Below are 27,269 nucleotides of genomic sequence, written 5' to 3' on the forward strand. Positions count from 1 at the left end.
TAGTTTATTTATTTTGAGAGAGAGCAGGAGAGGGACAAAGAGAGAGGGAGAAAGAATCCTAAGCAAACCCGCACTGTCAGTGCAGAGCCCGATGTGGGGCTCAAAGCCACAAACTATGAGATCATGACTTGAGCTGAAATCAAAGAGTCAGATGCTTAACCTACTGAGTCACCCAAGGGCCCCTTAAAGGTCTTTTTTTATTATTATTATTTTTTAAAACTTTTTAAAACTATATTTTCCAGTTAGCTAACATAAAATGTATACAGTGTGCTCTTGGCTTTGGGAGTAGATTCCCATGATTCATCACTTACATACAACAGGGTTTTTTTTTTAAATGTTTATTTATTTTTGAGAGAGAGAGAGAGCACGTGAGCAGAGGAGGGGCAGAGAGAGAGGGAGACACAGAATCTGAAGCAGGCTCCAGCCTCTGAGCTGTCCGCACAGAGCCCGATGAGAGCTCCAACCCATGAACTTCAAGATCATGACTTCAGCCAAAGTCGGATGCTTAACCAACTGAGCCACCTAGGTGCCCCCATACAACAGTTTTTAAATGATTCCCTTTAAGGTAACTCAGCTTGGTTGTTAGAGAGAAACTGTCACAGGAAATACTGATGACTTCCAAAGAGTCAGTGTTTTGAGCAACTGGTCCCAAGCCTACCTCCTCACTCCATTCCCAATAGCACCAGGGCTTTCTGCCCCCAAGAAACTGTTCTCTCTCTCTCTCTCTCTCTCTCTCTCTCTCTCTCTCTCACACACACACACACACACACACACACACACACACACACACACATGCTATGAGGATTCTTCCTCCTGGCCCAACACAGAGCTTGCTGCCATATGAGTTCTAAGAGTTCGGGCCCTGTGGATGAGAAAAGCCCACACTGAGGTTAAACAAATGTTATGCGTGAACACCTCCTTCCTCCTCTCAGAGGTCCCTCTGGCCCACACACCCAGCCCCATAACACACACATTTCCAAGGGCCAGGCCAATGACAGTGCCATCCCTGAGGCGCAGACATCCAGGAGCAGACGCCCAGGAGGCCACTGGCTATACCCGGGCTCCATTCCTGAAGGAAGAGCTGCCAGGAGTCAGCCCCATGTGAGGTTAAGCTCTCCCAGTGACAGTGTCCCAACGGAAGAGAAGTGGGCCCAGTTCAAAGCTCTGGAGTCTTTTTAAAAGGGAGGCTGTGAGAAGACCCAGGGGTCTTTGGTAGCCGGCCTGTAATGCCCAGTGTCAAAGGTCAAGAGATAGTGCAGATGAGGACCTGACTGAGGCTGCTGCATTTGGCGGCTTCAGCTTTCTAACAGGTGGACCTGGGCTCCAGCCCGGCACCAGCCCCCTCAGTTTCCCCCCTTGTTAACCTCTCTGCCTGGAGATCCTGAGGCAGAAAGCGTCCAGCCCACGGCGCCTCCAGCTCTCCACTTCATGGGAAGAGGGCCCAGTGAGGGAGGCGATGGCCAAGGCCTCCTGTCCAGGGCTGGGACGGGGGAAAGCAGGAAATGAAGCGGACTCTCTCGGTCCTTCTCAGAAGCAGACTTCATCGCCAGCCTGGCCTTCCGCAGCTGCAGCCGTTCCCCCTCCCCCCTCCCCTCCCGGGTCAGCGCCTCCATCCCTCCTTCTCCCTGCTGCGGCCACCCTTCCAATCCACACAAAGGACTCCGCTGCCTGCCACTCCGTGGGCACTGACACCACAGCCCCCAAGGGCCTGGCTGAGGGGGCCAGGAGGGATGGGGAAGGTTGGGGGTTTCTCTGCAAGGGCAGTCTCTGGTTCCAGCCGAGGGTCAAACCCAGGACTGCGTCCAAGCCCTGATCCGAGACTCAGGTCCAAAGATGCCCAAACTCAGCCCAAGGGTCCCCCAACCTGGCTGGGAACCTTCCAACCAGGATCCCACCCTTCCCTGGAATGAGAATCACTGAGCCCCAGCGCCAGCCTGCTGCCTTCCATGTGTCTCCTGCAGCCTGGCCGGCGGGTGGGACATGCTGGGGCACGGGTGGGCAGAGGGACCCTCGGGAACCTTCAGCCCCATGAGCACGGACCCCTCCCTGGCCTGTCTTGGAACCCTTTAAGGACCGGGCCGAGGCCTCATTGGAGCCCCTTGTGGCCGAACCTAGGACAGGCTGGGATTGTACTCCTATCAGGAAGTGGTGATGTGATCCCCTCTTTAACACCTGCTCTGTGCCACACCGTCCCCCAGGTAGGAGCGGGAAGGGGGTGACTGGGAGATGGGTGGTAGGCGGCAGGGACCAGGTTGTGGAGGCTGTATCATCAGTAGTCTCTACCCCAGCCAGGACTGGTCATCTAGAGGAAGGGGATGGGGAATGGACCCCGACCGACCCACATCTCAGTCAGAAACGTGGACATCTTCGGGGTTCTTTGCTCCAATTTCCAACCTTCCACTTGTAATCCACCATTCAGACCTGTCCACTCAACTTGCTAAGTAAATAGGAAATCTGCCCTCTTTCTCTATGCCCATCCCCTTTTTACCTCACACGTCTCCCAATTCGTAGTTCCATATTACGTCATGGCACTCAGGGAGTAATAAATCACATGAAATCTAGTTGGAGTCCCCTCCTCTCATCGCCAGGGTTGGCAGGAACCCTAATGTTCGTCATTTACCAAGAGCCTCCCCCTGTCCCTGGGGCTAATCTCAGTTCCACAAGGCTCAGGCTGTGTGAGAAGAAGACACAACTTACCATGACAGCTGCCCCCAGCCCAAGGCAAAGGGGCACCGGTGGCCCCAGCGCCTCTACACCATGCTTGGTGGGGAGCTCCCAACGTCTGCCCAGATTGGGTGGTGTTTACGCCATTTCTCCAGGCCCTCCTGTAACCCATCCCTCAGAGGCCCCACAATCCAGCTCCCCAGCTCCCTGCCCTTTCTATACACCCCCCATTACCCAAGTCAGGCCACTTCACCTCCTCATCCATCAAAGCACCTATGCTTTACCCCCCTCTCCTCTGCAAGCCGGCCACTTTATTGTTGTTGTTATTATTTTTTTAATTTACATCACAGTTAGTTAGCATATAGTGCAACAATGATTTCAAGAGTAGATTCCTTAATGCCCCTCACCCATTTAGCCCATCTCCCCTCCCATAATCCCTCCAGTAACCCTCTGTTTGTTCTCTGTATTTAAGAATGTCTTATGTTTTTGTCCCCCTCCCTGTTTTTATTTTATTTTTGTTTCCCTTCCCTTACGGTCATCTGTTTTGTATCTTAAAATCCTTATATGAGTGAAGTCATATAATATTTGTCTTTCTCTGACTAATTTTGCTTACCATGATACCCTCTAGTTCTGTCCACGTAGTTGCAAATGACAAGATTTCATTCTTTTTGATTGCCAAGTAATATTCCATTGTGTATGTATGTGTGTATATATATATATATATACCACATCTTTATCCATTCATCCGTCAATGGACATTTGGACTCTTTCTATACTTTGGCTATTGTTGATAGTGCTGCTATAAACATTGGGGTGCATGTGCCCCTTCGAAACAGCACACCTGTATCCCTTGGATAAATAACTAGTATACAATTACTGGGTCACAGGGTAGTTCCATTTTTAATTTTTTGAGGAACCTCCATACTGTTTTCCAGAGTGGCTGCACCAGTTTGCATTCCCACCAGCAGCGCAAAAGAGATCCTCTTTCTCTGCATCCTCGACAGCATCTGTTGTTGCCTGAGTTGTTAATGTTAGCCATTCTGACAGGTGTGAGGTGGTATCTCATTGTGGTTTTGATTTGCATCTCCCTGATGATGAGTGATGTTGAGCATCATTTCATGTGTCTGTTGGCCACCTGGATGTCTTCTTTGGAGAAATGTCTGTTCATGTCGTTAGCCCATTTCTTCACTGGATTATTTGTTTTTTGGGTGTTGGATAAGTTCTTTATAGATTTTGGATACCAGCCCTTTATCTGATATGTCATTTGCAAATATCATCTCCCATTCCTTCAGTTGCCTTTTAGTTTTGCTGATTGTTTCCTTCGCTGTGGAGCTTTTTATTTTGATGAGGTCCCAATAGTTCATTTTTGCTTCTGTTTACCTTGCCTCCAGAGACGTGTTGAGTAAGAAGTTGCTGTGGCCGAGGTCAAAGAGGTTCTTGCCTTCTTTCTCCTCGAGGGTTTTGATGGCTTCCTGTCTTACATTTAGGTCTTTAATCTATTTTGAGTTTTGTTGGGAGTCATTCTGAACTCACTAGTAGTTGAGAATATTCCTTGTGAGGTTAAGGCAGGCTTGCAAGGTCTCCTGCTGTCAGATGATGACTGATATCTGCCCCCACTTACTTGTTTTTGCTTGAGCATCAACTCCCTAGGCATTGTTGATTGGTATTGGGAGTGACTTGTCCCCTTATTCTGGCCCTGGTACGCTGATGGCACCTTGTGAAGGAACTTATTGTAGAAACTTCTTCTTTTGTGATTATGGGAGCAGACATTGTGTTTCCAGAGGATCCTGTTTTTCTCCATACTTCCCTTAAACGATAAACAGGCTATTGACCCCTGCTCATAAAGAACTGATCTTTGCTATGCTAAAAACATTATCTTGTTTGTATTTGAATGCTAAAGATACCTTCCTTCCCCATATGATAAGCATGAGTACCCTTATCTAAATCACCTACATCAATCACTAATGATAAAGTTATGCATGAGTCTTCTACAAATCTATGTTCTGGGAAATTTTTACATATCAAAGAACTTATCATCAGAAATCATTGACTAAGGCGAATGCCACTTCTGTGCTGTTCCCCATGCACTTACCCATAAATAAAGCTGAGACTCAGTGCAGAGATGCCTGCCTGATGATCAGAAAGAATCTCGGGGCTCTTTCATCACTCTCTCGCCGACACCATCCATCCTTCAGGGACCCCTGGATTGGCTGGAGTGGAACTCCGGCAGAGTTTATTTTTGCGTATGATGTAAGAAAGTGATCCAGGTTCATTTTTCTGCATGTCGCTGTCCAGTTTCCCCAGGACCACTTGCTGAAGAGACTGTCTTTATTCCATTGAATATTCTTTCCTGCTTTGTCAAAGATGAGTTGGCCATATGTTTGTGGGTTCATTTCTGGGTTCTCTATTCTGTTCCACTGATCTGAGTGTCTGTTTTTGTCCCAGTACCATACTGTCTTGATAATTACAGCTTTGTAATACAGCTTGAAGTCTGGGATTGTGATGCCTCCTGCTTTGGTTTTCTTTTTCAAGATTGCTTTGGCTATTTGGGGTCTTTTGTGGCTCCATACAAACTTTAGGATTGATTGTTCTAGCTCTGTGAAGCATGCTGGTGTTATTTTGATAGGGATTGAATGGAATATGTAGATTGCTTTGGGTAGTGTTGACATTTTAACAATATTTGTTCTTCCTATCCAGGAGCATGGAATATTTTTCCATTTTTTTGGAAATCTCTTCAATTTGTTTCAGAAGCTTTCTATAGTTTTCAGTGTGTAGATTTTTCACCTCTTTGGTTAAATTTATTCCTAAGTATTTTATGATTTTTGGTGCAATTGTAAATGGGATCGATTCCTTGAGTTCTCTTTCTGTTGCTTCATTGTTGGTGTACAGGAATGCAACTGATTTCTGTGCACTGATTTTATATCCTGCCACTTTGCTGAATTCTTGGATCGGTTCTAGCAGTTTTTTGGTGGAATCTTTTGGGTTTTCCATATAGAGTATCATATCACTGTGAGGAGTGAAAGTTTGACCTCCTCCTGGCCCACTTGGATGCCTTTTATTTCTTTTTGTTGTCTAATTGCTGAGGCTAAGATTTCCAATACTATGTTGAATAACAGTGGTGAGAGTGGACATCCCTCCCTGTATTGTTCCTGACCTTAGGGAGAAAGCGCTCAGTTTTTCTTCATTGAGGATGATATTAGTGTTGGGTGTTTCATATATGGCTTTTATGATCTCAAGATATGATCCTTCTTCCCTACTTTCTTAAAGGTTTTTATCAAGAAAGAATGCAGTATTTTGTCAAATGCTTTCTCTGCATCTATTGAGAGGATCATGTGGTTCTTGTCCTTTCTTTTATTGATGTGATGAATCACATTGATTGCTTTGCAGATATTGAACCAGCCCTGCATCCCAGGTATAAATCCCACTTGGTCATGGTGAATAACTTTTTGGATATATTGTTAGATGCGGTTGGCTAATATCTTGTTGAGCATTTTTGCATCCATGTTAATCGGGTAGATTGGTCTATAGTTCTCTTTTTTTTTTTGTGGGATCTTTGGTTTTGGAATCAAAGTAATGCCGGCTTCATAGAAAGAGTTTGGAGGTTTTCCTTCCATTTCTATTTTTTGGAACAGCTTCAAGAGAATAGGTGTTAACTCTTACTTAATGTTTGGGAGAATTCCCCTGGAAAGCCATCTGGCCATGGACTCTTGTTTTTTGGGGAGATTTTTAATTACTGATTCGATTTATTTACTGGTTGTGAGTCTGTTCAAATTTTCTATTTCTTCCTGTTTCAGTTTTGGTAGTTTATATGTTTCTAGAAATTTGTCCATTTCTTCTAGATTGCCCATTTAATTGACATATAATTGCTCATAATATTTGCTTATTATTGTTTTTTATTTCTGCTGTGTTGGTTGTGATCTCTCCTCTTTCATTCTTGATTTTATTTATTCGGGTCCTTTCCTTTTTCTTTTTGATCAAACTGGCTAGTGGCTTATCAATTTTGTTAATTCTTTCAAAGAACCAGCTTCTAGTTTCATTGATCTGTTCTACTGGTGGTTTTTTTGTTTGTTTTGATAGCATTGATTTCTGCTTTAATCTTTATTATTTCCTGTCTTCTGCTGGTTTTGGTTTTATTTGCTGTTCTTTTTCCAGCTCTTTTAGGTGTATGGTTAGGTTGTGTAGCTGAGAACTTTCTTCCTTCTTTAGGAAGGCCTGGATTATTATATACTTCCCTCTTATAATTACCTTTGCTGCGTCCCAGAGGTTTTAGGCTGTGGTGTTATCATTTTCATTGGCTTCCATGTACTTTTTAATTTCCTCCTTAACTTCTTGATTAGTCTATTCATTCTTTAGTAGGATGTTCTTTAGTCTCCAAGTATTTGTTATCTTTCCAAATTTTTCCTTGTGGTTGATTTTGAGTTTCAGAGTGCTGTGGTCTGAAAATATGCACGGTATGATCTCAATCTTTTTGTGCTTGTTGAGGACTGATTTTTGTCCCAGTATGTGGGACATACTTGTATGTGGGACAAATACTTGCCTGGTATTTTGTGAATTTGACTATGTTGATGGTCAGTTTTATTTTAATCTTGTGGGAGTCCTCTGTGCTTCCTGGATTGTGATGTCTGTGTCTTTCCCCAGGTTAGGAAAGTTTTCCACTGTGATTTGCTTACATAACACTTCTACCCTTATTTCTCTCTCTTCATCTTCTGGACCCTTATGATTCTGTTGTTGTTCCTTTTTAATGAGTCACTGATTTCTCTTATTTTTAAAGCGTGCTCTTTTGCTTTACTCTACCTCTTTTTTCTGCTTCATTTTTCTCCATAAGTTTGTCCTCTATATCACCAATTCTCTGCTCTGCCTCATCTATCCTTGCTGCCGTGGCATCCATTCAAGATTGCAGCTCAGTTATAGCTTTTTTTCTTTCATCCTGACTAGCTTTTACTTCTTTTATCTCTGTAGAGAGGGATTCTAATCTCTGTTTTTAATTTTTTTAATGTTTTATTTATTTCTAGGAGAGAGAGAGAGAGAGACNCAGGCGCCCCTCTAATCTCTTTTTGACCCCAGCTAGTATTCTTATTATCATGATTCTAAATTCTGGTTCAGACATCTTGCTTGTATATGTGTTGGTTAATTCCCTGGCTGTCATTTCTTCCTGCTATTTCTTTTGGGGTGAATTGCTTCATTTCATCATTTTGAAGGAAGAAAAGGAATTAATAAGGTAAAACTTTTTTAATTAAAAAATTCAAAACAGCACACACACACACCCAAAGAAAAATCAAATAAATGATTCTAGATCCGAGGCATGCTTTTGTCTGGTTATTGAAAGGAGCTTGATTGATTAGAGAGAAAAGGGAAAAAATTAAAATTAAAAAATTAAAAACAATACACACACACACAAATTCAAATGGGTGATGCTAGATCCTAGGTGTGTTTTGGTTTGGTTATTGAAAGGAGTTTGATTGATTAGAGAAAAAAGGGGAAAACTAACATTAAAAAGTTAAAAGCAACACACACAAAATCAAATAAGTGGTGCTAGATCCTCGGTGTTTAGGTCTGTTTATTGAAAGGAGCTTGACTGATTAGAGAAAAAAGGGAAAAAGAATAGAAAAAGAAAAAAGAAACAAAACAGAACGTTTGAAAATTTGAGAACGTGAATACGATGAAATAGAATAACTTGAAATTATGGAAGTAAAATAGAATTTGAAAATTTTACAAAAAAGTAAAAAATTTAGTCGAAAAAGATAAAGAAAAATATTTTTAATAAAAATTGAAAATAAAAATAAAGTTTTTTATCTTTCTGTATTCACGTATAAAAAAGAAACGAAAAAGAAAAAAGAAAATTGAATAGATGAGCCAGCGAACAGACTGAAGTACAATTGATATTCCACTATTTTCCCCTATAAGTCAAACTATGAAGCACTTTATATTCTGTAAACTAAGCAGACGGAGAGATTTGTGGTGTTCCTGAAGACCACGGTTGGTCTGATTGGGCAGGGCTTAGTGTAATGGCTCTATTCTCCACTAGATGGCGCTGCGTAGCTTATTGCATAGCTTACTGCGTAGCTTACTCTGGGGCCTATAGGTGTGTGTGCGCATGCGGCGGGCGGGGTCAAAATGGCGTCAGTCAGGTATCCGGTCTGGTATCAGAGCTCTGTGCTCTCCGCGAGCAAGAATCGTGCTCCATCCTTTGTCTTTGTTTTCAGTCCACTCCCCACTTTTGCACTGTCCTTAAGCACGCTGTGGGGTTGCCAGGCGGCACCTTCCTCCTGAGTTTTATCTGAGATGCGGCTGTGTTTCCTGATCCCTCACTTCGGAGCAGCTATGGCTTTGACTCGGTCAGATCCTCTGGGGGAGGGTCTCACCCAGAAATGGCCCGGTACCGGCCACACCCGGGGAACTTTCACGGGGCCTTGCTGCTATCAATGTCCAGAGTACTTGCGGCTGGCTGCCAGCCCGCCCCAGAAAAAGTTCCCGCGATCGTGTAGCAGGAGCGTTTCCGCGATTATGGAAAGTTACGCGTAGCCCGAGCACCTCCAGACCCACTCTTCTCCTGGGACTTCGCCCTTCCCACCAGAGCACCACAGGTATTTGAGCTGCTGGGTTTCAGACTCTGTGTTCCCCTTGGTTATAGAGTCTTAATGGAATTTAAACCGTCTCCTTTCTCCCTTTTTAGTTCAGTTCCCGCAGCTGTTCCCACCTTTTTTCCACTTTCTCTCCAGCTGCTTTTGTGGGGGGTGCTTTTCTCCGTACTCTCCCCTGGTCTCTGTCCTTCCTCTGCAAACAAAAACAGCTCCCTGCCCTCCGCGGCTCCTCTCTCCCCCGTTCACCTCTCCGCGCCTGTGTCTGCTGAGTTCTGTGGCTCAGGTTGTGCAGATCGTTGTATTAATCCTCAAATCAGTTTTCTAGGTGTGCAGGATGGTTTAGTGTTGATCTGTATTTCATGTACGAGAGACAGAAAAAAGATTTCCATGCTGTTCCTCCGTCTTGGCTCCTCCCCCCTCAAGCCGGCCACTTTAAATCCTCAGTGGGCTTAGACCTGATTCTTCAGGGGCATCTTACGCTCCCACCAACAATGTATGAGGTTTCCAATTGCTCCACATTCTTGTCAACACTTGTTATTGTCTTTTTTTTTTTTTAATGGAGCAGTGATTTCTTGGCTTATTGCAAATCTTCCGTTTTTTTCTTGCACCCCCAATAGATAATGTAAGGACTGTGCGTTGAGTGGCCAGATCAGAATCCAGGAGACAGCACATTTGGGCAGGAGGAACTCAATTTGGTTCGCGTTGAGTGGGAGACACCTGTGCGACAGCCAAGGAGGGGTGTCTAGGAGACTTCTGGATATAGCGGTCTCCGCCTTGGACAGGGATCAGGAATGAAAGCAGAGATGGGGACCTCATTGAAACTTAGATCTCACCAGCCCTAGGGAGTTATGTGAGTTCACAAGGGAGAGTGTGGAAAGTCAGAGGTGGAGGGTCGAAGACGGAGCCAGGGGAAACGCCACCATTGAAGGGACTGGAGAGGAAGGAAGCCTGGGTGGAGCCTGCCACAGAGCATCGGAGAGATCAGAGGAGAACTAGAAAAAGGTGTTGCCTTGGGAAAAGTGTCAAGGAGCAAGGGGCCAGGAGTGTTTCCCTAATATGGATGAAGTGTCCACTGAGCAACTGGGTAAAATGTCAATACATGTTGAGGTTTTGTGATGGAAGTTCGTTACACTATTTTCTCAACTTCCCTATGTGTTTAAAATTTTCCATATTTCCAAAATGATTTTTTTATTTGTTTAATCCTTTTTTAAAAACGTTTATTTATTTCTGAGAAGGGGGGCCGAGAGAGAATCCCAAGCAGGCTCCATACTGTCAGCACAGAGCCTGATGCAGGGCTAGAACGAACAAACTGTGAAATCATGACCTGAGTCAAAATCAGGAGTTAGATGCTTAAATGACTGAGTCGTTCATGTGTCCCCAAAATAATTTTCTAAAAGCCCCATTGCATTAACCATAAAGAGATCACTGGCGAACTTGACAATTGCAGAATCTGTGGAGTGGAGGAAACCGCCCGATTCTAGGAAATGAGGGAGAAAAAAGGAGAGAAATAGAGAGTGTTTTCACACCTGATGCATGACTCACTAACATCCCAGTAAGCGACCATTGAGCACATACACCCCAATTCTGAGAAAAGAAACAATTATGATTGACAGTCATTAATTGCTTTATAGTTACTGGTGCCTCCCACACAGGGTCCATCCTCAGCTAGGCCCAGCAACAAGCCAAGAGCTCTTCCTCAAAAGGAAGAAAATTGCTCACCACAGAGTGCCCGGATTTGCTCCTAAATCCTAGATGCTCCATTGTGGTTCTTCTATCAGGGTTGGCCATGACCTCAAACATCACCCTCAACCACTACAGACACCTGAATCCCCTTGGGGTCATCGGCGCTATTGGACGAGCTGCCTGCCTTTCAGCCTGGACCACCTGGAGACCTTCTCTTGCTCTGGGCTCCTCTCAAAGCCTTACAGGCCCCTCAGGAAATATATCAGAGCAGCACACCTAAGTGTGATGTAGATCACCTCCCATACGCACAGAAGCCCAACACATGTACTTTCTTCCTACTACTAAGGGGACAAGAGCACAGCAAGTTCTTTCACTTTGCAGGATGTGATGGTTAATTTTATGTGTCCGCTTCACTGGGCCGCAGGATGCCGGGAGACTTTGGTCACACATTATTCTAGGTGTGTCTGTGAGGGATGAGATTAACGATTGAATCCTGTGGACTGAGCAAAGCAGACTGCCTCCCTGATGCGGGTGGGCCTCATCTAATCTGTTGAAGGCTTGCATAGAACAAAAGGCTGAGTAAGGGAGAATGTGCTCCCTGCCTGACTGTCTTCGAGCTGGGACATTGGTCTTCTCCTGCCTTCAGACTAGAACTTACACCATCAGCTCACTTTCTTCTCAGGTCTCCAAACTTAGACTGGAACTACATCACTGACTTTCCTGGATCTGCAGCTTGCCAACTGCAGGTCTTGGGCAGATCTCCATAATTATGGGAGCCAACTCCTTATAATAAGTCTCCTTATACCTGTATCTGCCTATATACATTTATATCTATATTATATATATCTGTATTTTCTATTGATTCTGTTCCTATGGAGAATCCTAACTAATCCTGACCACTGTGCACCCAGAAACTTCCTCAGGTGCCAGGCCTCTATGTTCATATGGGCCTTATCTCCCACGCTCAGCACATTTGTATCTTATCGATGCATCTCAATACCTGCTACTTTCCACTCTCCAAATCCTAGGAGCACACTGTCATCAATGCAGTGGACAAGTATGATGCCCTGTAAATTGAGAGGATAATCAAAATCCCCATTGATTGGAATACTACTCAGCAATCAAACAGAATGAAATCGTACCATTTGCATCAACATGGATGGAACTAGAGGGTATTATGCTAAGCAAAATAAGTCCGAGAAAGACAGATATCATATGATTTCACTTATATGTAGAACTTAAGAAACAAAATAGATGAACACAGGGGAAGAGAAGCAAAAATAAGATAAAAGCAGAGAGGGAGATAAACCATAAGAGACTCTTAAATACAGAGAACAAACTGAGAGTCGCTGGAGAGAGATTGGGGGGATGGGCTAAGTGGGTGATGGGCATTAGGGAAGGCACTTCAGGTGAGCACTGGGTGTTGTGTGTAAGTAATGGATCACTAAATTCTACTCCTAAAATCATTATTATGCTACATGGAAACTAACTTGGATTTAAATTTAAAAAAATAAAGAAAAAGAAAATATTCTTCTGGGGTACTGAGGTGGCTTAGTCGGTGAATCACCCATGGATTCAAGCCCTGCAGGTTCAAACCCCACATCGGGCTCTGTGCTGATAGCACAGAGCCTGTTTGGGATTTTCTCTCCCTCTCTATCCACCCCAACCCCTGCTCGTGTTCTCTCCCTCTCTTCTCTCAAAATAAATGAATAAGCTTTTAAAAAGTAAAAAATTAAAAAAGCCTTCTATCAGGAAAAAAAAATATCCCCATCGACTAAATTGTAGCAGAGAACTGGCAACTTGACAAGTTTCAAGAGAAGATGAAAAAGCTGCCCTGTTGTCTCTGCCAAGAAAAAGTACACTTTTTCTGCCATTCTCTGTACAGGAAGAGAAAAGAAGTATTTTCAGATAAAAAGTTTCACATCAAGTGGCATAAAATATGTGTATTTGCTCCCACAAAAAAGCCAGGCCTGGGGGCGCCTGGATGGTTCAGTCAGCTAAGCGGCTGACTTCAGCTCAGGTCATGATCTGGAAGTTCGTGAATTTGAGCCTCACGTCAGGCTCTGTGCTGACAGCTCACAGCCTGGAGCCTGCTTTGGATTCTGTGTCTCCCTCTCTCTCTGCCCCTCCCCTGCCTGTGCTCTGTCTCTCAAAAATGAATACATGTTTAAAAAATTAAAAAAAAAAAAAGCCACGCCTACAAGAGCAACTGCAAGTGGCATCCTCATCTGAGTAAGCCCGTGATCGCTCCCCGTCATTCTCAGAGACCAGTGCCTCTTCACTGGCTCAATGCGTGAGTTACGCGGCCTGCGGTAGAAACCGCCCCTGCGTCTTACAAGTCTTTGAGGATGGCACAAATTTCTGTGACTCTCAGAGCTGAACCACTCTTTCAGTGTATTGACGGGTAAGAAGGGGAAGTTCCAGGGGGCCTCGACTTGTCCCTTTCTACTGTAATGGCCATTATCCAGTAGGCCTGGATAGTCACGTGTGAATTCTGCTTGTACATTTCAATTATACACCCTGAAACTAAGACAGTAATTTCAGGATGAGTCCAGAGTCTCACTGGGTGCAGCCTGCCTGGACTCGGGTCAAAACTCCAATTATCACCTGATCCGCTGGAGCCTCTGTACAGTGGTTCTCTGTGTCCTCAGAAATTAACATTAAATAGACTCGAGGTCTGCTAATCCCCGAAAAGTCTGTGTATTTTCCCTTCACAGAGCACAGTTCCCTGGCAAATGGCCCAGGAAAGATTTACAGTATGTGTCTGGGGTGCTTTTGAAGGGTTCGCTCCGAAGTGTACTGGCCTCTCTTCCATTCAAGGGGCTTTGGGTGAGGGAACCGAGGTTCTCTTTCACAGTGGCTCAAGTAGGGCTTCTACCGCCCAACACGGAAGGTTCTGTCCGGGTATTGTTTTGCTGTTTCTGTTACACAGATTGAGGAGGGTTTAGAGGCTGCCTGTTAGTCCTATTTGGTCTTTGAACAATTAGCCTCTGATAAAGATAAAGTTGTAAGTTAAACCATTCTGATTACCACCTGACGTCTGATGTCCCCGAAGGCCAAGTGCTGCCGTGTGTGCTCTGCTCCCCTGGGATCCCAACACTTCCGCTGAAATTATGGAGCCCATTTCTGTAGCAGCCTCTTCCACCAGCATCCCTAGCCTGCAGAGGATGAGTGGTACATCCTGTTTCAAAGACACTGCCGTCACTAATGGAGTTCGCAGTGCCTTGGTGAAGGGAGTTTCCCAAAGGTTCTAGGGAAGGAAGTTGGGGGGCGTGGGACTTAGCGAGGGGGTATGCGGTGGGTCATGCAGGGCAAACCCATCTCAACACTCCTCCTGTCTTAGTCTTCCGGGTCCTTGCCCTATTTTAAAGCAAGAAATCCCTGGCATTTCAATATCAATGAGGCATAGTTCGTAGTTCCCATTGAATCTGGGGGTCGGTCAATCAGTGACACCAACGACGAAAACCACCCCTCACTGCACAGGCTGGCACACCAAATCTAGGATCTCAGGTAAATGTATCCTGTATCAAATAAATTCAGGGGGCACCTGGGTGCCTCAGTCAGTTGGGCGTCTGACTTGATTTCAGCTCAGGTCATGATTTCATGGTTCTTGGGTTCCAGCCCTGTGTCCGGCTCTGCGCTGACAGTGTGGAGCCTGCTCAGGATTCTTGCTCTCCCTCTCTCTCTGCCCCTCCCCTCCCCTCCCCTCCTGTACATACATACATACATACATAGATTTAGGCCAATAAAATGATGTTCCTCCCTCCATAGACCAGCACCCACAGAAAACATTCCCATGTTTTCCAGATTTTGTGCTCCTGAAGTTAGCAAAACCTTGCAATTCATTTGATGTGTATGCTTCCCCCTTCCAGATAGGACTTTGGAACTAGCTTCCCCAAGGCAGGCAAGCACAGAATTCCAGTTCTAGGAAGGGAGACATTGGGAGTGAAGCATGAGGAGAACTGACCTTCCGCTAGATGGTGGATTGACACCGTGCCCACGCCATTTCGCTGCCCCTTCCAACGAGAGGCGGAGTCTATTCTTCGCCCCTGGAATCTCAGCACACCTCACCACTGGCTTTGGCCAACAGAATGTGAGGGAGGTGACATGATGCAAGTTGCAGAGCCCAGGCCCTAGGGCCTCAGCTCCTGCCTTCCTCTTCTCAGAAGCTGGAGGTCATCATGCTTGGGAAAAGCCAGGATGCAGGACCACAGGTCAGGTCAGGTCTGTCAGGCTCCAGTACCTCTGCCAGAAAGCACCAGAGCACCCACTGGACAATTTCTTTGAGTGAGCATTTATTAGGCGCTTCCTGTGTACCAGGCCTTGTGCTAGGTATGGGGTGTGGCAGGATACAGGCAGACCAGGGCCTGAGATCAGGGAGATCTCAGCTGGGGTACTCTTGCATAGATGCAGGTAACGAGCTCTGTGCGGCAGGGATTGGGGTTAAGATGACATGGGACCCCATTGGTGACTACCCACTATAAATTATAGAGCGCGGCACTCATGCCTGTCCACAGCTTCTCTCCTCCACAGCCAGGATGCTTGGGTGCCCATATAGGCCGGGCCCTGTCATTGACCTGCTGGGTGGCCTTGGGCCGGCCACTTCACCGCTCATCTGTAACACAGGACAGTAATAGCCACCCCTCAGGTACGCTCTGAGGATTAAATGAGATCAGACACAGCAGTGCCAGGGTCAGCGCTCAGTAGAGTTAGTCCCCACCTTCCTGCACTTGCATTGCATCCAGGACCCTCACGATTCAGCAGAGTCATCATCTCTGCCACTTTACAAGTAGCGTGGTGGCAATAATAGGATGTCCCTGCGTGGCCTCCAGGTGGCAGGAAAGCTCCACACAGGGCCTGGATGGGCCATTGGTGGCACAGACCTGGTGTCTGACCCTAACCCAACCTTGACCTGTCTTCCTACATATTAGCAACTCCACCTTTCATGATGAGGAGGGAGCACAGACCTCTCACCACGCTCCGCACATGTGCCCAGATGGCCGCGGGTGGCCTCAGGGCCCCCTTTGTGTCATCTGGGTGGCCCCCACCACCAGGCCTGGTTTCTTAATCTGTGAGCGCCCCCTGGTGGGGAACTCCCACCTGCTGAGGGCGCTATTGCAGGCTGAAGTTTGGGTCCAGGAGCCCTGGGTTCTTGTCTAGTCTCTGCCCATCTCTGAGCTGCTCCTGTCTGATTAGGACTTCCCACCCAACTGGGCCATGGAGGGGAAGACGTGGGACAACATATATAGACTGTGAGCAGGCTATGCACCTTCATTATTAGAATCTGGCCAGTTCCTCTCCTGCCCTTCCTGTGTGGCATGGGGGAAGAACTAGCCAACGCTCTAGAAGCCACTTCCCACTGGCTGTGCTGTGGGGCCTCAGGCAGGTGATTTAACCTCCCTCGGCCTTGGTTATCTCACCACTAAACAGGGAGAATTCCTACTTAGCCAAGCTGCTAAGAGGTTTGGATAAAATTATATACACCAAGAGACTGACATGGTGTTTTGCACAAACATGGTGTTAGAAACAAAGTGCAAAGGTAGTACCAGCTGATATTTAAATTATTCTGATTAAAAAAAAAATACCTACTTACCCTTCAAGGCTGTTACCTCCTCGTGGGAGCCCTCTGTCTCTCCCCTTGGTGGTCATGGCTTCCCCATGTGTGCTTCCACAGCCCCTATACCTTCTGGCATAGCTGCTTCACTTACTAACTCAGCAAATAGGTTTTCAGTGTCTTACGTGGGTATGAGGCTGAATCCAGGTGCAGGATGTACAGTGATTAGTAAGATGTGGTCCCTACTCTCACGGGGCTTCCATCCTATTAATGGGGACAGTGAATATGTCAGTAGGTGGGAAATTTCACAGCATTAGGGAATCCGTAAAATGAGAAAACGTAGTACAGAAACTGAGGCAGGGGAGTTGCTGTTTACATTGGGTTATCAGGGAAGGGCTTGCTGAGCAAATGACATTCAAGCTGAGTTCTGGATGACCAAAAAAAAGTACCTTTGACAAAGAACCACATGTTAGACAGAAAGAAGAGCTAGTGCAAAGGCCCTGAGGCAGGGAATAAGTATGGCAATCTGGGAACAGAATGATCCAGGGGACTGGAACACAGTAGTGAGCACATTTGTCACTGTAAATTTGCACTTTCAGATGAAGCCCATTGAGGGCAGAGATCTGATTTACTGGGTCCATAGCACAGGACAGACCTGGAGGTCTTGCGGTGGTATTGTAATGCTGCTTTGGTACCAACAGAGGTGAGTCAGCTGGCCTTTCTGCAGCCTCAGTCACATCATGGAAGACTTCAATTGGGTTGTCCGGCCAGGCAGGGACTCCCCTCCCTGGACCAACAACCCCCAGAGCAAAGTTGTTGGAAGAGGGGAGCCAGAGAGGTGCCCAGAGAGAGGAAGTGACCTGCCCGAGATCACACCAGCAGGCAACAGAGATGGGTGTCGAATCCAGGTTCCTCTGCTCCTTTGCAGCAGGTCTTCTGTGCATCTCACTCACCCTCTCCTCCCCTGAGCTATGGTGTCAAGGGCCCCACGGACCAAGAGAGGGAACCATAGGAGCATGTGAGGAGGGCTGCCATCAGGTCCCTCCTCCTTTCCTGCTACATACCCAGACGGAACAAGGACCCCACAAGTTCCTTCCTGCCAAAGCCGTGCCCAGCCTGGCAGCCTATCTAACCTGGATGCAGATGAGATCAGTTTGAAGCGAAAAGCCAGGAGACTGAAGACTGGAGAGCCAAAGTGCCAGTGTAGAATGCCCTGGGCTCCAGGTCCAGCACTGTCATTCCAGCCCCAAAGCCACCTCTCCAGGGCAGCCAGAGCCAAACCATTTCCCGAGTTGGCCTGCAGGGCCTGTGGTTATGTGCCAGCATTCCAGGGCCATATTGCTATGGGCCCTGGCTTAACACCAGGAGCCCGTCTCCTGGGAAGAATGACATGCGAATCTCTGATCCAGTCACCCTCCAGGCTCCAACAAGACTTCACTGGAAAAGTTTTATTGAAAAAAAAAATTGTACAAATAAGTTCTTGGTGTGACAGCGACAAAGGCTCATTTTCCCCCTTCCCTCCCCATCTTTGAAAATCTACAAAAGGAGAAAAAAACAGTTCGTCCCCATGATGCTTGACCAGAATCTGCCCATGAGCACCCCACTACCCCCCGCCCTTGCCCATAAGCTATTTCCCAATCCCCCTCACGGGGGCCAGGGCCATAGTGGGCGTGCTTGTCCCAGGGGCTGCAGCACCTCATTTTATAGTTGACGGAAGTTGGGAGAGGATTGGAATAGAGCTGGAGAGAGGGCTGAGGTGATTGTCGGGTAAGGGGAAGAGGGCCTCCCTTCCATGGGGGCTGTGCTGAACCCCCACTAGCTCGATTCCGTCTCACAGATGAGAAAGCACTCACCTATAAATATGAACACTGATTGAGGCAGGCTTAATCCCAGGGCTCTGAGGGTAGGACCTGACCACTGCCCAGGCTCCACAGAATGTGAGGTCCCCGGGCTTAGCATCAGGGTATCTGGGAGCCATGTCCAAGCAGAGTGAATTCTGGCTGGGAAGGTCTGCTCAGACACACAGGGAGCCTGCTCTGTTTCCCCACCCCCACCCCATGGAAAATCCAAGGCCGGTACCTCAACCAACTCCCCCCACTCCCATAGCACCCATGTGTCTCAGGAGCCTCGGGCCGCCTCCTGCCATCCCGCGACCCCAGGGCCCTACAGCTCGTCTCGCATCTTGTCACCCTTGGGCCGGACCAGGCGCCCAATGAACAGCAGGGAGCCACTCTGGGTGTCTCGAACCAGGAAGATGAAGGGGTGGTCAGCATAGAAGAGCTTGGGGCTGCGCAGCTCCTCGCGCCCATAGATGTCCTGGTCAAAGGGGTTGCCCTCCGTGTCCCACTCGAAGGCGGTGGCATGGAACACGCTGGCCAAGTACAGGTCCTTCTTGCCAGACATGCGTGAGAGATCTGCCTTGTTCTTGTCGATGGCCTCGGTCAGACCCAGCCCGGCCAGGTGTTTCTGTGGGACGAGGGGGGTGCCAGGTGAGGCCACGTTGGGCAAGGCTCCCAGACCCGCAACTTCTACCCTCACCACCCATCATCTCCTACCCCGTTCCTCAGAGCAGAGATCACTACCTCCCCGTCACCTCCTGTATGCCAGATGGGATGTGGGCACTTCAGCCATTGCTTTCTTAATCTCACGGCAACCCTGCATGAGCTTCTAATTGCCACATAACAGATAAGGAAACAGAGCCTCAGGGTGAAGGTAGAATTTACCCCCTGGTCCTGCTGAGCAATCTTGATTGGTGCTTCTCAAAGTATGGGTCACGGACTGCCAGTACGGGCGCCCCTTGGGAGCTCATACAGAACACATCTCCTGACCCTCTCCCTCCCAGAGCCACTCATCAGAATCTCGAGGGGAGGGAACAGGAATCTTCTTTAACAAAATCTGTAGGTAATCCTTGGCACACTTAAATGTAAGGAAGATGCATCTAAGGATAGCTCTGACCATATCACCCTGCCCACAGTGCTTTATGCCTGTGGGATTTGCTTCAAAATAATCTGATGAGGGTGGGGTGCCTAGATGGCTTAGCTGAGCATCCAACTTTGGCTCAGGTCATGATCTCATGGTTTGTGAGTTCAAGCCCTGTGAGCACAGAGCCTGCTTGGGATCCTCTGTCTCCATTTCTGTCTGTCTCCCACTCGTGCTCTCTCTCCCTCTCTCAAACAAACATTAAAAAAAATAATCTGATGGGGGAGAAATGGCTGTGTATAGATAATCCTTATTGGTCATGAGTTGCTGATGGTTGAAGCTGGGTGATGGATACAGGAGAGCTCATTTAACAGATCAATTTTAATGCATATATAATATATATATTTTTAAATGTTTAATTTTGAAAGAGTACAAGCGGGGGAGAGGTAGAGAGAGGGAGACAGAGGATCTGAAGCAGGCTTTGCACTAACAGCAGTGAACCAACCCAATGTGGGACTTGAACTTCCAAACCATGAGATCGTGACCTGAACCAAAGTGGGACGCTCAACTGACTGAGCCATCCAGGTCCCCGATATATATTTTTATATATTTCCATAGTAAAAAATTAACCCCCCCCCCCAACAAACACACACCCTTCTCCCCACACGCACACTCCATGGCTCTACAGAACCCGAGCGCTAAGCACAAGCTCTTCACACGTGAACTGTGCTTGTGCTGTGACCTCACCCCTTAGCATGCCCCGACAGCTGGCACCCTCAATGGTATCTCAGTGGCCACGCCCATCCCTGTAGAAGGCCTTAGCCACCCCCTCTTCCAGGAAGCCTGCCCTATCCCCCAAGACCAGAGCCCTGCCTCCCTGCGGCTCAGCAAGGAAGAGGCTGCAGAGAAGGATTACTGGCTGAGTAAGCAGCAGTCTCCGGGCCCAGGCTCCTGCAGAACAGGCCACCTCCCCGGCAAGGCCCAACAGGCACTTGAACTGGGGTCCTGAGGGTCAGCAGGTCCCGAGACAGGCGCTCTAGGCCCAGCTACTCCAGGCCCGATGACCCTGTGCAAGTCACACACTTCAAATTTCCCAACTCAGTGTACCCCATGGACTGGTGCGCCCACCCAGGGTTCCAGGAAGACACGGGAAGAAAAACAGGAGAAGAGTCAGATAGCAGCCATGGCAGAAGGAGGAGCTGGGGAAGAACTGGGACAGGCCCAGGGCACAGTGATGGCTCCTCTCTGGCCACCTCAGCACGATCCACAGTGCAGGCTATGCAAGCGCCACTGGCCTGCGGTTCGGAGCTGAAGCCCCATTTCATCGCAGTCTTTCTCTCCACAGTGTCAGCAGTGAATCTGAATCAATCCCATGAGTGAGCAGCTTGCCAAGGAACCATTTCTGGCATCCAAAGCAGGAACGAGATGGAAGTTTTCCCTTTTGAGTAGGTAAGAAAAAAAAAATCTCTCCCAACTGACAGAAAGGCCACCTTGAGTTTTCACCCTGAGGACTGATCACAGCTCCACCATTTACTAACCAAGGTCCTAACCTTCAGCAGGTCACTGCCTCCCTCCAAGCCACTGCCCAACATCCCAACACCCAGCGTGCTCATGAGGAGAAAATAATGCTGAGTGCGTGGCTTCAGTTTCACACCATCCCAAGTGCCTCACTTGTTACTCCTACTGCCGCACAAGGGACGACGCTTCGGCTGGAACAGTCTAGATCTGGGGGCACCTCAGACTCAGAGGCAGCACAGCACAGGATCAGCTTGGTGCCAGATGTCTGAGTTCCTGTCTGTGTGACTCTGGATAAGTTGTTTAACCTTCTCGAGCCTCAGTTTCCTCATCTCTAAGAAGCTTGTTAGTCCTACCTAACGAAGTTGTTTTTGAGGATTGAAAGTTTAACATGTATGAAGTGCTCAGAAGCGTCTGGCATACAGCAAGCGCTCAACTGCATTTAACTACTGATGTCATCGTTATGTTCCCAAGGACACATGCCTCTTCCCCCCCAGCAGTGCCCAGTACTGCCTGGACACCCACAGAGGCTCGGGATAGGTCTGCTGAGCTGAATGGGTGCCCCAGGCACCCCTCTCCTCAGGCCCTGCAGACCCTGAGTTGGGCCTCCCCTCACCTGTAGGTCGTGGGTCACTTCCACCACACCCTTGGGCAGGGAGATGGCAACAGCCTTCTTCTGCATCTTCCCCATCCAGCTCTTCAGCTGCTCCTTGGTCAGCAGCTTCTCGAGGCGCTCGAGGGGCTCCACGTGGTGTGGCATGAGGATGATGAGGCTGGAGAGCTTGTGGGCCAGGGGCATCTCCACAATCTGCAGCTTCTCCTTCTCGTCGTCGTAGTAGTTGTAGAGGCCTGGGAGGAGAGGCGAGAGGGCGCAGGGCTGGGAGTGGGCCGGGCCCCGAGCGTCCGCACAGCCCCACCTTGGCTCCCCGGCTCCGCAGGTCACCCACCTGTGCGGTGCATCATCGTAACGCCCACAGTATAGGAGCGGGTCACCATGAAGCCTCGGTTGTCCACCATCTTGTGATGGAACCTCTCGTCCCAGTGTGCTGTAGTGGGAAGCAGAACGCAAGGTCAAAAACAGATGGCCCCCCTCAGGATATGGATCCCCAACCACACACGCTGGATTTCTCTCAGCCACAGGTCTCTGTTCCAGTGTGTGGGGCTCACCTTCCCCGCTGAGCACCTGGTCCACAGCGTACACGCTCCCCGCTCTGGGGGACAGGGGTATTGGCCCCGGGACATGCTGCCTGAAGCTATGGCTCTCTATGGTCAGGGTCTGCCTTATTCCACAGAACGAGGAATTCTTTCAGGAGAAAGAATTCTGCTCAGCCACTGCCACATCCGCCCTCTGCCCTGGCCCCTGTCGGGCATTTGGGTGACACGTACAGAGCTGAATCCCCACCCTAGCTGCTGAGCGCTCCATGCCCGGCCCCTCCGGACTCACGCTTGAAGAACATGGCATTGACCAGCAGGGCACCGTCCGTGCGCTCCACGTCCTTGGTGACCTCGGGCAGCTTGCCGTCGGTGGTCTGCGCCGCCCACTCGTTGATGGACTGCAGGGCGCTGCGCTTGTCGCGGAAGTTGATCTTGGAGTGCTCGCAGTTGTAGTGCTGCTTGCTGCTGCGCACAAAGTCCTCGGCGAAGCTCACCGAGCTGGGCCCGTACAGGCGGCTGCCCAGCTTCCAGGTCACATTGCGCGCCGTGTTGTTGCTGAGTGCCCGCAGCAGCTCACCCAGGCCCGCGTGCACCTCCTCGTCACGCAGCTGCTCCGCGCTCAGCACCGCCTTGGCCTGGGACGCCGTGGCCGCCTTGCCCCCCAGCGACACAAGCCCCAGGGACGAGGCCACCACCACGGGCGACAGCAGGATGTTTTCCACCGCCTGGTCCTTGGCCATGGCCTGGTACAGGCTGAAGGCCAGGCCGGCGCTGCGCTCAGCCAGCGTGGCCGCTTTGGGGCTCAGCTTCTCTGCGGTGCCCGGTGTCGCAGCAGCTGCAGGCTTCTTCACCTCGGCGGCCAGAGCCACGGCCAGGAGGCAGCAGGCACTGATGAGCGCGAGGAAGCGCATGGCTGGGAGGCAGGTTGTATGCACCACGGAGGACCTGTGAGGGCTGCAGAGAGGGTGGCCCTGAAACCCTAGATGTTCCTCCCCAAGAACCATCCCCAGCCTGGATGCCACCAAGTCCCCTGCAGATGGGACCAAGAGAGCCCGGAGTTCTGGGGAACCCAGACCTAACTCAGAGTTGTCCAGATCAGAGGTCTCCATCTGCCCACTCTCTCTGAGCTCCTAATCCAGAGCAGGGTTTCTAGCAAGTCACCAGCTCCACCCTATTGATTTCTTACCCAGAACCTACAACACTTAGTCTTGTGTTTATTATACATGATCTCCATCCCTTGCTAGTCTGTGAACTCCAGGTGGACAGAAGTCTAGCCAGTCTGGTTTTCCTCTACATCTCCAGTGCCTAGCACACAAAGGGCCTCAGCTGTTCCTCAATGAAGAGAAATCAGGGCCACTTGGCCAGACTTAGGGTCCTCAGTTTGTATAATGATTAGGTCTGATCTCATACGACCCCAGGACCATTTTCCAGTGGAAAAAAAGTGGCGGATGGACCGAAGGTCTGCATGAAGCTCAAATGCCTGGACAAAGGATGTCCTGTTGGGACAGGATGAAGGACTGGCCCTCCCCTTATGCCTTTTATCCTGCCCTGGGATGTTAATGAGTCACCACCGGTTGGCTCACTCATTACATGGAGGAACCCAGATGCTAAACTCTGCTGCCCCAAGGGTGACCTTGAGTGTGTGTCCACCCCTCGTTCAGCCTCAGTCTCCATTTCCCAAGCTGTAAGGGTCTAGGTCTCCATGCCCAAGGCCTCTATCCTAGAAGGGACAGGCCTGCCCCTCTGTCCACAGTCCCGAGAGTGGATGGGAAATCCCCAGGACGAAGGCGGGGTGGGAGGCAGGTTTCCTGAGAGGAAGGATGCCGGAGGAGGGGTAAGTAAGCAGTTGAATGGAGCAATGACACCCCCTCCCATTCGCCAGAGGCTAGCCAGATGCGTGTTCACAGGAAGCTCGGTCCACCTCAGGTTCCATTCCGCCTTCCCATCTGACAGTGGCTGTCACACAGGCCCTCTGCTCTGTGGCATCAGGGCTGTGCTCAGGATCCCTTCCAAACCACAGCAATAGCAGTGGCCCCTTAAACAAGCTTCACTCTCCTCCTGGGGCCTCTAGTCAGGACAGCCTCTCCGCATGGGATACTTCCCCACTACTTTCATACAGGATGGGGGGGGAAGGGTTGGTAGGAACTCTGGTGGAGGCTGGGGTCCCACTGCCCCAGCAGATCCCATCCTGGGGTCCTTAAGAAAGACCACAAATTCAGAATCCTGGCAGAGGACCCTCAGGACTTGGCCTGTCTGCAGGAGCACTGGATCTCTGGGAAGGCTCCACTCTGTAGCCATCCTGTGAACCAAGGCAGGTCCCCCCCTCCCTGGGCGGCCACCTCTCAGAAGGTGCAGTGTAAACGGGACACAAAGGATGCATGGAGAGAGAAGTGGGGGGAGGAGGCAAGGCGTAAGAGAGACCTGGACCCTAGAGCACAGACTGGGGAGGGGGTATCTCAGGGCCCACCTTCCTCCCAACCCTAGCTCCTTCCCCACCAGGCCTGGAGCCTCAAAGGCAGAACGACCATAGAATGACTGCACAAAAAAGGACACCTAAGAGAGTCAAATGGGGCACTACTGATTATTATGCCTGGACACCAGGCATTTGGTCACTCAACTCAAAGGCCACCTCTGGTCCATACAGCTGATGCCAGAGCAGACTCCCGGGAAAAGGCCACTAGCATGCCACTGGGAGAGAGTCAAAGAGCCCAGCTCCCAGCCCTGCCACGTGGCAGATACCATCTTGACAGCCCCCACCCCCCAGCCAACCAGAACCTCAAAGGGCTGGGAGGGGCTTTCCAAGAAGGCTCCAAATGACTAGTTTGGGATTCCTCAGGCAGCCACACAGCTGCGCTCCTGCTCCTCCTGCTGCAGCTCCTGCTCTAGGTGACGTGGCAGGCTGGGGACTGAACTATCTCTGTCGGCCAGCAGAGGGGGGCTTCCAGCCTGGGAAGCAGGAGGCCTGGGTTCAGGTCCCAGGGGGTGCCCCAGAGCCTCCTTGGCCTTAGCTCCTGCACATGGGTCTCTGCAGGGAAGTGCAGGGAGATGCGTGGCTGTGGAGAAGGGCTGCCCTGTTAACCCAGCAGCGGCAACAGAGGAAGGCAAGTCACTGCAAGCAAGCCAGCCTCCCACAGCCCAGCCCATGCTGCCACAGAGAAATCCCAACCCTGAGGCCAAGGTTAGATGAACTTGCAGGCCCACAAAAAAAAAAACAAAACAAAACATCAGAGAGCCGAGGGCTGGGCCCACAGCTGGCCAGACTGAGTTGAGACTGGATTCCAGATTCTTGTAAATAAGAGGGAAGGGAAGCAAAGGCTAGAGGGGTCACCAGAGAGGGTCTCAAACGCTTGAGGGGTCTAAAGTACCTGGAAACTGCCTCAGGGGGAGGCCAGTGCCTGCCTTTTTCATTCTGAAAGAAAACAGAAGAATGAGGAGGATGGGCTCCGACAGAGCAGGAGTGGTGGTGAGGTGGGGCCTGGAAGGCCCAACCCCAACACGGGACCCCCGTCTACACTGCCCCTGGCACAAAGGAAGGCCCAGCTAGTCCCAGCTCTACAGGGACCTTGGAGGTTGTTCACCTCACTGTACGGTGGGAGCCACTGAGGCCAGAGTGGGGCAGGGAGCCACCCCAGGTCCCACAGGATCAGTGGGGGNCCGGCCCAGCCGGGCAGGGGGGGGGGGGGGGGGGGGGGGGGCAGGGCTTCTTCCTCCTGGAAGCACCCCCAGAGCCCCCAGAGGAAGGCTGGATGTGGTATCCTGTTACACAGTGAGATTAAAACAAAACAAAGCAAAACCATTCCTGCTGGGAATCCCGGTGACCGGAGACAAAAGGGAGTGGATCCGGAGGCCTCAGGAGGGGGGATGGGCAGATAAACCATCTGAAGAAAGGAGGGTGTGGTGCCAGCCAGGGACTTCCAGGGAACCAAGGCCCCCAATTTCTCTCTGGCCTCCATCCTCTCCATCCCCTCCATCCGGGCCCCACAGCCCAGAGGGACCTGCCGGAAACCGAGAAGAGGAGGGGCCGGGCCTTCTGGCCATGCTGGAAGTGGTTTCATTCTTCCTCCACTCTGGCCGCCTCAGGAATGTCCTCGGGCTGGGGGCAGGAAGCCTGGCCTTTGGCAGTAGCCTTAACCCTGCAGTCACTCCAAGAACCAGGAGGCAGTGGAAAGAGTTAAGAGTGACTTTACTCAAAGCCTTTTAATCAGCTAACCCTCCCCTCTTGGGTGGGGGGATATGGAGCCTGCTGATTCCTCACTCCCTTCCTAAGGGACGTGGGGACACTGGTCCTGGTCAAGTTCCTCCTTTCCTGCCAACATGTAAACAGGCAGGCTGCTGATCAGAAATGGAGCCACCTTCTGTGACTCTCCGCAAACCGTGGGGATCCCAAGAACCCCTCCCAGAAAAGCCAAGACTTTTTCATCTCCTTTCCTACCACCCTACTTTCAGGAGCCTCAGATGCCCCCTCCGCAATGCCGGTCAGGAGGCTGGCCCACCTACCCCCGCTGGTCCCCGGGCCCCAGCCCTAGAGGTGAAGGCGACCTCAACTGCAAGACTGGCCTGGCGTCCTACCCCTGCTGGAGAGGCCCCCGACCCACCACCCCCCTGCTGGTTCCTGCACAAGGCAGTCTCGGCATCCTGGCTCCCAGCCCCACTCTTTCCTGCCATCACCACCCCTGCCCCAACCTTCTACCGAACCTTGCACTTTTTCCGAGCCTCCGAGTGCCCCGACTCCCCACCCCTGCTCTCACCTCGCCCTCTTTTAGTACTTATGGCTCACTCTGCCATCACCGTCTGGCCCCTGGCTCCCGACCCCGAACGCTCCAGCTGCTCCCAAAGTGCCAGGGACTCCGGTTTGCAGGCTCTGGGTTGGCCCCCAATCCCTCCCGGCGGCCTCCTGCCCTCTCCCACTCCCCGGAGCGGCCCCAAAGCGCCCGCCGCACGCAGACCGGTCCCCGCCCTCACCTGGGCCGGGCGGGCTGGCGCNGGCCCCTGGGTCCTACTGCCCCCCACCAGACGGGTCGCTGGGAACTCCCACCGGATAGGCTGGGCACCGAACCGCACGACCTGCATTGCGCGCGGACGCGGCGAAGACTCCGGACTTTTGAAGTCCTGGAGGTGGAGAGCGGGGCCGGACGGCGGGGAGTTCGAATCACTGAGCTGCAGGGGACACTGGGTTTCAGGGTCCAGCTCCCCGGAGA

General features: G+C 50.1%; 1 protein-coding gene across 1 annotated transcript; it reads right to left on the minus strand.

Moving 5' to 3' along the window:
• Positions 1 to 17,915: 17,915 nt before the first annotated feature.
• SERPINH1 (serpin family H member 1) lies at positions 17,916 to 27,054 on the minus strand. Its single transcript, XM_077776377.1, has 5 exons — positions 27,034 to 27,054; positions 22,361 to 23,025; positions 21,864 to 21,962; positions 21,533 to 21,765; positions 17,916 to 18,948 (listed from the first exon to the last, which is right to left on the minus strand). The coding sequence occupies exons 2-5, from the start codon at positions 22,980 to 22,982 to the stop codon at positions 18,646 to 18,648; spliced, it is 1,257 nt and encodes a 418-aa protein (XP_077632503.1). The 5' UTR covers positions 22,983 to 23,025; positions 27,034 to 27,054; the 3' UTR covers positions 17,916 to 18,645.
• Positions 27,055 to 27,269: the final 215 nt, after the last annotated feature.

The sequence above is a fragment of the Crocuta crocuta genome, unplaced genomic scaffold, assembly GCF_008692635.1.
Source record: "Crocuta crocuta isolate KB4526 unplaced genomic scaffold, BGI_CrCroc_1.0 scaffold271, whole genome shotgun sequence".
In the NCBI taxonomy this organism is placed as follows: Eukaryota; Metazoa; Chordata; class Mammalia; order Carnivora; family Hyaenidae; genus Crocuta; species Crocuta crocuta.

What these genes read in the sequence shown, in the direction of transcription:
- SERPINH1 (XM_077776377.1), bottom strand. Translation starts at nt 22,982, where the DNA reads ATGCGCTTCCTCGCGCTCATCAGTGCCTGCTGCCTCCTGGCCGTGGCT. An exon ending in CAATGCCATGTTCTTCAAGC is followed by an intron (nt 21,963 to 22,360) that starts GTGAGTCCGGAG and finishes TTCCCACTACAG; the next exon opens with CACACTGGGACGAGAGGTTC. An exon ending in TACGATGATGCACCGCACAG is followed by an intron (nt 21,766 to 21,863) that starts GTGGGTGACCTG and finishes CTCTCCTCCCAG; the next exon opens with GCCTCTACAACTACTACGAC.